Source organism: Capsicum annuum, chromosome 5 (genome assembly GCF_002878395.1).
Source record: "Capsicum annuum cultivar UCD-10X-F1 chromosome 5, UCD10Xv1.1, whole genome shotgun sequence".
NCBI classification, from domain to species: Eukaryota; Viridiplantae; Streptophyta; class Magnoliopsida; order Solanales; family Solanaceae; genus Capsicum; species Capsicum annuum.
Window position 1 is genome coordinate 47,386,768 of NC_061115.1, and position 12,622 is coordinate 47,399,389.

A 12,622-nucleotide genomic window follows, 5' to 3' on the forward strand; every position below is an offset into this window, starting at 1 on the left:
ATATCACCCCTAATTAATTATTGAGGTTATCTAAAATTGTGTCACTTAAATTGGAATATAAAAAAATGTATTAGTAATCATAATAATTAAAAACTTAAATTATTTTTTAAAAATTGGCTATTAATGCCACAAAAGTTTGGATAAGGAGAGTAACATAAATTATTTGTAAATTACATGAAAAGTATTATAAATTATAATATTTAACAGTTTAAAATATCTAAAAAAAAAATCTAATCTGTTATATATTTCAAAAAGTACGTAAAAAAATACTATAAATCACAATAATAAACAACCTAAAAATTTAAAGGCCGATCTGCTTTCTTTGGCACAACTTCATTGGTCCTTTTCCCTGCCTCCATTTTTTCCTCCATTTTAATTTATTTGTTTTGTTTTTTTTAATCTATTATATATTGTTAAAAAAACACATACAAGATACTATAAATCACAATAATTAATAACTTAAAAAATTTAAAATATATAAAATATTTGACCAACTTTCGAAATTATACCAGTACTACTTAAATTGAAATAGCCGTAATATTACTATATCACCCCCAATTAATTACTATAAGTATTTTACGCATTAAAAAATTAATAATATTTAATAAAATAAGTAAAGTAGACATTTATGACATATCTGGTTTAGCTGCTTTAACCCTAATTTTATTATATCACCCCTAATTAATTATTATAAGTCATTTACATATTAAAAAATTAATAATACTTAGTAAAAAAGTAAAATAGACATTTATGACATGTTCCTGACAACTGCTTTAATCGTAGTTTTACTAGATCACCTCTAATTAATTATTATAAGTTATCTAAGTATTAAAAATTAATAATATTTAATAAAAAAAGTGAAATGGACATAGAATGTTAAATTAGCCTTTGATGTTTTAAATTAACTTGACGTCTTATATGAAGCTCACTTAAATTTTTTTCACAAGTATTTTTTATAGTAATTTTGCTATATCACTTCTAATTAGTTTTTATAAGTCATTTAAGACATGTTTGCTTCACTATTCAATCGTAATTCTACTATATCACCTCTAATTAATTATTATGACTAGCTAAGCACTGTGACACTTAAATTAGAATAGAAGAAAAAGTATTAGAAATTACAATAATTAAAAATTTAAATTATTTAAAAAATATAATTGACTATTAATGACACAAAAGTTTGGACAAGAAGAGTAACATATGTTATTAGAAAATTATATAAAAAGTATTATAAATTACAATAGATAACAACTTAAAATATCTTAAAAAAAGTTAAGCTGTTATATATTTCAAAAATACGTAAAAAGAAGAAGTTGAGCAAAAAGCAGCAGGTGAACGAAAAGAAGAAGCTGAGAAAGAAACAACTATTGAAGCTGAGGAAGAAACAGCTGCTGCAGGTGAAGTAAGAAAAGAAGGTGTGGAAGAAAAGGAAACTGAAGAAGCAGCAACTGATGCACATGTTGAAAAAGAAGGAGAAGAAGGTGAGAATGAAGAAGCAGCTGCAATTGTTGAAAAAAAAGAAGTTGAAGCTGTCTAAACAGATGTGGTCATAGACATTGTTGATGAAATCAACAGTAACACTTGTGTTGATGAAGAACTTAGGGTAAGAGACATTTAAATTCTAAGATGTTTAATTTGTTGTAAATGATGAGTTTTTAGAATATGACAGTTTTTTTTTATTTCACAAATATGAAGTTTGAAGGATCTGGTGGTAGGATATGAAATTTATTCTTTTATTTTATGAAAATTGTTATGATTCTGAGCTGAATCTGTTTCTATCAAACTGATTTATGACATGGAATTTGAATATGCAGGGTGTGGTCATAGTTGGTACATTGTATGCTTGATATCATAGAATGCATACTTAATATTCCATATACGGTATGCATAGTCAATCATTACCCTGCTAGTCGAATTAAGTTGATGTGTTGTTTAATCAACTATGGTTCTATCAAAAATAATATTTAACATTATACAAAAGTAGAACTATTATTATTTATTCAATATCACTACATCCATGTTACACTTTTCCAAAGAACGAATACTAGCATTATAGCACATAACATCATTTTTAGGACATTCTCTCTTTCTTCGGCCAAAATTAATTTTTGTTTTAGTTGATCTCTCTCTATTTGAGTGTCATGTAACAATATTTTAAAGTGATCCCTCTATTCTTCGGCATCTTTGAACAAAGTCATGAGAAAATATCTATTTTCTTCGCGTTGTTGGAGCCTTTGTAGTAGATTAAATTTTGCTAAGCCTTGAAAATTTGATGTCTCGAGTCCCGGAATAAATGTTAATGGACTGGATGGAAGTGATAGTTCATCAAGCCATTTGAAAAACGAGCATGCACCATTATCCTAGGAAAAAAAATAATTACATAACCATTAACTTAATTTTTAAAAAAAACACGCACACCTCACCTTTGCAATTGCACAGTTATAAAATTTGCGACCTGAATTTGAATTCGTACACGACGTCCTCAATACAGCCGCATTCCCACAATGACAAATTAGAGTATTTTTAGAATTGGATGATTGAGATGCTTGTGACATTGTAGAATTTTTAAAAACAAAATAAAATTGATGAAATAAAATAAGGAGAGATGCACACCTTATATATGAAGTAAAAACAAAGTGTTCACACTGATGGCTTACAAAACTAGCCGTTTTTTACCATTGGAAAAGTAATTTTTCTCTTTTGAACTGGTGGTGACACTAAATAGACTATCATAGATCATGACCTATGTCAGCCATCGATTTGTTTGGTTTACCATAGACTTACATCTTTATTAGTGCATCGATTGATATCCTGGTGATGCGTAGACTACCGTGATCTATGTACACATCTATAGACCATCATGTGGAGGTAGTTAAAAAATGAATAATTAAATTAAAAAAAATAAAATTGATAATAGTAACATGTTTTGGGGCTGGTGGAAGAAAATAATTAAATATAATATGATTTAAATGGATAATCACATGTTTTGGGGCCGGTGGAAGAAAACAATTACATTAAAAATGATTTAAATAGATGATCTTGGACTGGTGATAACACTTAATAGACCGTCGTAGATCATGAACTATTTCATCCATCAATCAGTATAGTCTATCATAAACTTACACGTTTATTATCGCATCGATTGATATCATGATTAGGCGTAGACCACGATGATCTATGTACAAGGTTATAGACCATCACTTGGATGTAGTTAAAAAATGATTAAATAAGTTATAAATAAATATGGTGTGGATTTCTACACATGTGAAGGAGTGTAAACAAGTCACATAATCATATTAGAGCATAGACAAATTAGGGAGGGTGAATTAAGAAGTGTGTGGATGGGTAGTGGTTGAATGCTCAATATCGTAAGAGTAATGTTTAAACAAAGCATAAGTATGTATATAGGATATGTATTGAATTTGATGCCTACACATTTCACATATTTCTTTCATCACCACCCCTAAATCAAAAGAGTGTGTGCAATTGATAGTGGTAAAACATTTATCATCCTCAATACATACTTCTGCTTTGAGAAACATTACTCTTACGATATTAAGCGTTCAACCACTACCCATCTACACACTTCTTAATTCACCCTCCCTAATTTGTCTAAGCTCTAATATGATTATGTGACTTGTTTACACTCCTTAACATGTGTAGAAATCCACACCACATTTATTTATAATTTATTTAATCATTTTTTAACTACATCCAAGTGATGGTCTATAACTGTGTACATAGATCACCATGGTCTACGCATAATAATAATATCAGTCGATGCGATAATAAACATGAAAGTCTATGATATACCAGACTGATCGATGAAGGACATAGTGCATGATATACGGCGGTCTATTAAGTGTCACCACCAGTCCAACATCATCTATTTAAATCCTTTTTAATTAAATTATTTTCTTCCACCAGCCACAAAACATGTGATTATCCATTTAAATCATATTATATTTAATTATTTTCTTCCACCAGCCCAAAATACATATTACTATTATTATTTTTTTAATTTAATAATTATCTTTCATAATTTCCAAAACGTGTGATTATCTATTTAGATCATTTTTAATTTAATTATTTTCTTCCACCAACCACATAACATGTAATAATCTTTAAATCTTTTAAAATTAAATTATTTTTTGAAAATCTGTTATTATTTGTTTTAATTTACCCGATGATCCATCGATTCATGTAGTCTACGATCGACTAATATGTTTAGTCGATGAAATACTTTGTATAAAATCTAAACATTAGATCTTACTCTTTAGGAAATTAGTCAAGCCACAATACTGTAACTTGAAAAGGCAGACATATTTGATTTGAGTTTTCAAACAACGGATCAGAACAAAGACGGCAAACACACAATGTCAAAAGAAACTGAAACATAGTTGTATTAAAATTGTTCATTGCATTACATAATAAAATTTAAATCAAAAAGTGGAAAATGGAAGAAGCTTTCTTCTAACAAGATCCTAAAAAGCAAACTTCTTCAACAATGAACAAATAAAAAAAACTTAAAAACATATACTAAAATAAAAATTTAAACTAAATTATAGGGATGGTGGGAGGGGTGATGTAGTTAGGGCCTTTCATTTCGAGCCTTTCCAGAATTTCTCTCAAGAAACGAGCAATTCGACAGAGCTCCCGCTCCAGGTAGATGCGGTCTTGACCCAGCCCGTAGAAAAGTTGGTCCAAATCATTTCTTAGAAGGAGGATGTCGTAGTGCCTCGGAGAAACATGTCTGATGGGGCGCAGGGGTATCCTTCTTGGAGGCATTTTTTTGATTTGGGTAAAGAAGAAGAGGAGACGATTTCTGATATTTTCGATTTAGGGAAAACTGAAGGGTTGCGTAGAAAGAGGGCCTGTACTTATAGACCTGTAGATTGCGTCCGTTCATATATCCATCCAATGATAGGATAACGTGTTTGACAAGATAAAACGTTTCGTATGCGTATACAATTTGTTTTTCCTCGTGAAGAGACGTTTTATGCAGCTTTTTAATAAATGGGAATGGGAAACAAGGAAAATAATGATTCATTGCATCGATTGGAGAGATAAGCTGGTAAAATAACCAACATAACGTGTTATATCAATAATCATGTAATCAATACAAAATATTTTATAGACCATATATTATATATACCATAGATTATAGAAGTCTATTGTAGACAAAGCTTTAGGTCGATAATAACTGAATGTTAAAATTTACAGAAATGCACATTCATCCCCCAAAACAGTAGCTTTACAACTGAAGCTAAAAAAAAGCCTATTTATGATTTGATGCCCATTCTACACGTGGTTCTTTTGTGTCTGGATTTCTTGCATATTGAACACATATTCCTTCTTTTGGACTTGAATGTCTCACCGATGTCCTTAGTGCGTTTGAATTTCTTCTTTTCGAGTTTGGGATCGTACGGGGGTGGCGAAATTTCGGTGTCTACCAATTCCTGTGGCATAGTCCATTCAACCTCCGGAGGGACCATGTTAATTGCTTTCGAGTATGCGAGGAGGTAACTTTCAGCTTTATAAATTGGCGAAGAGTAGTCATAGATGGAGTTACCATAATCTTCATCATCGCCGTACTTTGCTCGCAAAGCTGCCATCGCGTGTTCGCACGGTATTTTTACCAAGTCAAATTTTCGACAAGAACAGCTCCTCTCCAAGAGATTGACCTTAGCAGTAACGCCGTTGCCAAACACCGTATACTCGTCGAGAACCCCGTTTGGATTACCCACATACAAGGAATCGCTCGCACTCTTATTATCCCTTAGGATCCTTTTCACAGAAGGTACAAATATATTCTTTTTACCACCGACAAATGCATGCCGCTTCCTAAACTTTTCACCAAATTTTTTAGCAATTGAATTGAATATGTATGACACGGGGTGCTCCCGTTCATCCATCAAAATCGAGTTGAGCGACTCGACGATATTTGTGGTCATCACGTCGTACCTATTGTCTGAAAAGTGTGCTCTACTCCATTTTTTGAAACCAAGCACATTTTCAAGGACATGAGTTGCCTTGGGGCATTTACTCTTCAATTCCACAAAATTATCGCTAAACTCATCAAACGAATAAGCCTTTGCCGCGGCGTAGAATAGATAAAGATATTCTCTGCAGTGTTGATTTACGCAAAGATTTTCAGTGATGTGCCTCATGCAAAGTTCGTGATGTGCATGACTGTATACATGGGAGAAGGCATTGGCGATGCTAATATGCCTGTCGGAGATGACGCATAGATCTGGTTCATCTTCTATGATAGACTTCAGCTTCTGGAAGAAGAAGGTCCAAGAAGCATCGTTCTCTTTATCGACGACACAAAAGGCAATAAAAAATATATGATTTTTGGTGTCCTGTGCAACAGTGCTTAGCAGAATACCCCCGTACTTGCCATACGAATATGTGCCATCGACGGCAATTACCTTTCTTATGTAGGAATATCCTCGTATGCAAGCTCCGAATGCTAAGAAGTAGTAAACGAATGATCCATCCATCGGTTTACCATGATAGAGTAAGAAGACTCGGGATTCAATAACTCCACTATGTGGAAAAAAGCCGGCAACCAAGCATATCCGTGCTCCGGTGTCCCACGAATGATGTTCTTCGCAATTACACTTCCTTTCCAACACATCCAATAGCTTGCGTTGCAACGCAACTCCTTAAATACAATTCTTTGAATTTCTCTTATTCTTGGATCCTTACCATCCTAAAAATAATTTACGCATACTGAAGCAATCAATTCGGATGAGACTTTTTTGTGCCTGCGGGTGGCATTTTCAACGCCACACGTATGCATCCCAACATACTTGTATATGCAAAATCTGTCCGATGTGTCATACTTTTTTGCCCGCAACAGCCAGCCACAACCACGAGATAAGCATTGCACCTTCATCAATTTCGTACAGCTCTTCTCCATATAATAATCAAAAGATTGCCTCATCGCTGCTGCGTCTAGTTGCATTTTCAGCTCTTTTTTATTGGTGAATGTTTAACCACAACAGAAATTGGTTCCATCAGTGAAAAAGTATCCTACTTGTGATTCCGTTTCACGGTCTTCTTCATCATCTTGCGAGTCCGATGAAAAGTCTTCCATATGCATAGAATAATCTTCCATATTAATTGTATCATCGACATCATTCTCGTAATCCTTCAAATCGTCGTCGATCAAATCATCGTCGACTGCCGAGCACCGCGGTGGGGATGCTGATGAATTCAGTGGTCCTTTAAAGGACGTCTCAACCATATTTATCCTCAAAATTGGCCTAAAGCCATCTGTATCAGCATTTATTATGTACGTCAGCACACGTATATCGCTATTTATGATCGTAGGATTCACCTTTTCCCTCAAATGCATTACATAACTAATCCCATGTCGCTCGGCGCGCAATCTAGATCCCCGCTCTGCATTACGCTTGTAACAAATTCGTCGTACGAACTGTTACGGAGAACAGGATTGGGAATTGTCACCTTGGTAAATGATCTTCATTTTCAACATTTCGAAGTCTCCACCCATTCTCCCATGAAATCACCAGAAACCAGAACAAATTCTGCAATAGACATCCTAGAATTAAGCTTTGGTCGATGGTAGATTATGCTTATGGTCTATGTCGTGTTGTATGCACGATCGACGACTGGCGAGGATGGGTCGATGATTTTGCAGATTTTCGTACAAATACTTGAAATTGTAAATACTGCTTGTAATCAATGGTTGTTGGGTTTATGGAATAAAGAAATGAACTTGGAGTCGCCTGAGCTGCTGTAATGAACTTTCTAAAGTGGTTTTGAGTAATGTGAGTGATTTAAAGCTTTTTAACAATGATGGAAAGTGTGTTTGAGAAGATAGGAAACAAATGGGGTAACAATGGATGCAATGGACAAGCTTATGATGTTTGTGGACTAATTTACAGCTGATCGCTGGAAAATAATGCCTGAAAAGTGGCCGGAATCGGAGCTTTTTGGTGGGAAAAATAACCACTTTCTATTTTTAGCTTTTGGAATTATTTTTTTTTAATATTTTTGGAAACCTATATATTATTTGTATATATATAGTGGTGGATGATGGAGTGGCTTGAAGTGTATTATTAGAAACTTGTGGGTGAATTTATTAAGTTGAAAAAGTTGGTGGTGAGGTGGAATTAAGTGAGTATTTGACAAATGATTTAAAACTTGTGGGTATTTGACAAAATAGTTTGGATAAAGAGTATTTTTAACATAAAGGCCATAGTAACATAAGATAGTTTTCTTTGCACAAATAATATTACCACATAAATCAAAGGGTTAAGTCATAAGCTTCTCCTTAGAATTGTTTGCATAATCAGCTAGACACCTTAATCTAGCCTTGTTCCTAGTAGACACTTCAATATTAATAAGGTATATCTGTTGAACACTTCTCTAATAGCTAGACTAAAAATAGAGTGCCTGTAATACACACAGATGATGAGACAAAATAATGAATTAAATAGTGCCATATGACATTTTCAATTAAAATAATCATAAAAATAAATTTTGAGCATAAGAAAAATATAAACCAAAAAAGAAAATAATTTTAGCAAAACAAAAACAAAAAAATCCATTTATCATCTCTACGCCAACCTTCCCCGGTTCTTCTCTCTTTTTTTTTTTTTTGGTTAACTGGACGTAGTATTAGCCTTAGCCATTTCAAAATGAGGGGTTCAGCATTACTGTTCCCCTGTACAGACGTAGTAGTTGTGTCCAAGTTATTAGTATCCACATCCCGTCGTACTAGGTTAATTAAGTTCAGACTAGTAGAACGTAAAGTAGAGGACCCTAAATTGTCTGCTTGGACCAAAGCTTCAACTGTAGGGGGAGGGGTAAACAAAATGTGGGTAGTTCCAAAATCCATCGCAGCAAGTCCAAGCTTTGCTAGTGCATCTGCTACCTTGTTCTGCTCCCTAAAATGTGAGTTGGAGGAGCAGCCTGGGTTGCCTTCATCAACAACTGGCATGCATACAAAACATTGTGGTAGTGGCAACTATCATTTTTGAGCATGTGAATTATGTCTATTGCATCGATGCCAATCTTAATTGTGTGGATATTGTAGGAGGCCGCTATTTCTAGGCCTCGTTTGAGAGCTAGGAGCTCCGCTCGATGGGAGTCACGTGGGGAGCCGTAGCATGAAAACCAATCACCCAATTCCGGTCATGGTCACGAATGGTTCCACCAAGTCCGGCCTAGCCTATTTCTCCACTACATGCCACCGTCCGTGTTGAGTTTAAGGGCACCCAGGCGAGGAGGTTCCCGTTTGACAAGCATTTTAACACAATTTTTGCTAGTACCCATACCCTCTTTCTCTAGATAAAAACTATATTCTATCGCATGGTGTATGGGGGTATCTACATTGACGGGATCTCTTTTCTTTACCCACCCTATTAGTCAAGTTTTTTGATTTTCATATGTTTTCTTTCCTATTCTCCTCAATTGATTTTCTTTTGCTTCAATTTTTCTCCGATGAACAATCTTCTATTCAAAAAATGAAAAGTTATGCAGAATAAAAAGAAAAAAAAATAAATAGCTTGAAGAAAAAAAATGAAAGAGGTATTCTTTTGGACATGTCAAAACCTACTATTTTTTAGTGAACATAATAAATTATATCTTGAGAAATAAAATAACACAACGAATCTGAAGTGATAAGAAATGGGAGGAGCAGCCGCGGCAACAGAAGGAGAACGAAAGAAAAGAGGGATTTTTTTAAGTGGATAAAATCTAAGGTTCTTTTTTTTTTTTTCAAATATGTGTGTGCGCTTACAGAAGGATTGGTTGAACTTGAATGTATATGTAGATGTTTGGTGGTGGAGTAGTGGCAGGAAGTGGCAGTGTTAAAACAAGAAGAAAGTAAAAAAAATTTTTTAGGGATGAGAAATAATAAGAAAGGAAAAACAGAAAAATTTCAAGAAAAAATTTGAAAAAATGTTAATAGGTCGATTCATGCACCCATAAAGGTGTTCATTTGGACAACAACAGGTGCGGATCTACGGAATTCGGTGGGGGGTTTTTGGGAATCTCCACTCGCTATCGCAAGACTTATAATTATATTAGAAAAATTCTTAATGAGTCTAAATATTAACAAATAGGAATTCATGACAAAATAATGGAATAACTTAGTGGTAAGAGGGACATACTTGAGATGCATGCCGTGTTACTCTTGGTCATGAAAATTTTAGAATACATTTAACTAAAAATTACACAAATACACAACTTATTTTCAATGATACAAAAAATTCAACTTCCTAAACATATTACAAAAATCTCAACATATACACAGAATGCTATATATATGTCGGCTATGTTATGTGTATTAATAGTGAGAGAGAATAAAGTAATTAAAAAGTGGAAGAATTGATATTTATATTATTTCTACTAAATTTAAAGGTCTGTAAATAATTTAAGCCTAAAAGATGAAATATCTCCTGAATTACCTTATGTGTGGAACCTTCATTCTATGCTTGGCTTTTCCAACTACAATTCTCTACAAAATAACTTTCATTCTATGTAATGATTAATATTTGTCCACACATAGTATTTACACTAAATTTCATGAAAGCAAAAAATTAGCATAAATATTAATAGGCGAAAGTTTTTTTTTTTTTTTTTTTTTTTTGCTAATTCTAAAGAATTTTACAAAATGAGTACTTTACTTGGTAGCTACAAAGAATAACATTAAAAAAAAGGGGTTGTCTACCACATATCCATTTCTTAACCCACCAAATATATATAGTTTTTAGGCGGAATCCATTGCTAGACCCCTAAAATTGGCACAAACTTTTAATTTGACACCTTAACTAGTCATTGTTCATTTTAAATACCCACATTAGACGTCTGTTGTGTCAATTTGACACTTTTTGTACCAACTTTTCAACATCTAAGACGTGTGGGTTACCAATCATTTCCTGCGTGAATTCACTGACAAATTAAATCATGCCAACTCATTTAATTGTCCACATCTTTATACACACACTAAATAAATTAAAGAGAAAAAGTATTGGCTAAAATACATAACATGGTGACAAATTAATCAATGACATGTGACATTTTTGTCCAAATAATTAAAAAATAAATTTGACCACTTAAAATATTTTTTTTTGGCAGAAGCACTTACCTCCCTTCCCTCCCCCCACTCCCCACCCCAAACCCTTCAGTCATTTTTTTCGAGTAAAGGCGCAAAATCATCCATTATCTTTACTTTAGACACAAAATAATACATATTGTTTTAATTGGTGCACTAATAGTCCTTTTTGTTTAAAAAGTGAGTATATTTTTAGTCATCACCCTAACACTGTTAATTTTTTTAACAGCAGCCTCCTCACATTCATATCAAGTAAACACGAGCACCATTAGACAAGGAAAATCAATGCAAAAACACATCAAATAAGCCTTGAGGCATCGACGCTGCATTAACAATTCAAACTTCTCTGTATCACTGCATCAACAATTGTTTCAATCTATTAATTTCATGGTCTGATAAGACTCTTGAAGATAAAAGATGACGTCAACTTCTATGTTAGGTGATGCCAGATTCTTCAGCAGGTTAGTAGAGGTTGGTTAGAATTTTCATCAACATCGAAGATTTTGGATAAGAGAAGCTTTATACGTTGCAACTCAGGCTCTTAGACTACAAAACCTTTCGATTTAACTTCTTTGAGGTGATTAAATGTCATATTTGTGAAACGTTCCACTTGAAGAGATTCAGGGATAGGAACATCATCATAAAAGTAGGTTTTACTGATGAATTAGTCAATGATGTTTTACTTTCGTTTCAGTTGCTTGCTCTGTCGTTAACGTGTCATTTTTGGATCGCAACGATCTTGTAGCGTGAAGCCACTAAAACTGCTTAAGTTACGAGTTATCAACTCTGTCAAGTTGATGTTGGTAATTGCTTCCTTATATTGCTTATGGTGTGCAACCCAAATATACTTGGTTTGTCCTCGTCGGCCAGCTGTTGGTGAAGAGGCTGATCTCGAAGTTCTTGTATTTATGGGAATATATTTTTTCCTCCCTCATTGACTGTGCATTCAGTCCATGAACTAATGAGATCTCCAAGAACTTATGCCCTTATGACTAAATAAAAATCATAGTGACTAGTGACACAGAAAATCTTAAGGCTCAAATTGATTCAAGCCCTTGTCGGCAACATTTTGCAGCTGAGGTTTTTTTTTGGAGGAAAAAAAATAGTATGATAGAAAGGTAATTGGCTGATGTTCAAAAAATTTAACAATGTTGGGGTGATGATTAAAAATGCACCACTTTTTAAACAAAAAAGACTATTGGTGCACCAGTTGAAAAAATATGTATTATTTTGTGTCTAAAGTAAAAATAATGTATGATTTTGGGTCTTTACTCCATTTTCTTCCCCACACCTTTCTCTTTTGCAGAAAAAATCCCCCAACCCCTCCCCCAGTTTGTTTCCCCCATCATATTTCAACCTCTCCCTATCCTCTTATTATTAAATAGATTAAATTATTTTCAAACTATTCATAACAACATCCTAAGAAGTAAAGAAAATAATTGAAAAAAATAAAGATCATAAATTTTTATTACCATCTTTCTTCAATTTTTTTTCGATCCAAAAGTGATTTTGTACTTGTTTTTGTAA

General features: G+C 33.5%; 1 protein-coding gene and 1 pseudogene across 1 annotated transcript; one reads left to right on the top strand and one right to left on the bottom strand.

The window, feature by feature from the left end:
* Positions 1-1,272: 1,272 nt before the first annotated feature.
* Positions 1,273-5,954, bottom strand: LOC124898486. The gene is made up of 2 exons (XM_047412129.1): positions 5,573-5,954; positions 1,273-1,391 (listed from the first exon to the last, which is right to left on the bottom strand). The coding sequence occupies exons 1-2, from the start codon at positions 5,952-5,954 to the stop codon at positions 1,273-1,275; spliced, it is 501 nt and encodes a 166-aa protein (XP_047268085.1).
* A 5,558-nt stretch (positions 5,955-11,512) lies between these two features.
* Positions 11,513-12,622, top strand: part of LOC107871756 — an 82,901-nt pseudogene continuing 81,791 nt past the window's right edge.

Bases quoted from the DNA above. Each gene is read 5' to 3' on its own strand.
- LOC124898486 (XM_047412129.1), bottom strand. From the start codon at position 5,954: ATGACCACAAATATCGTCGAGTCGCTCAACTCGATTTTGATGGATGAA. The intron at 1,392-5,572 runs GTAACTCCATCT...CTTCACCTGCAG, and splicing joins CGGCGATGATGAAGATTATG to CAGCTGTTTCTTCCTCAGCT.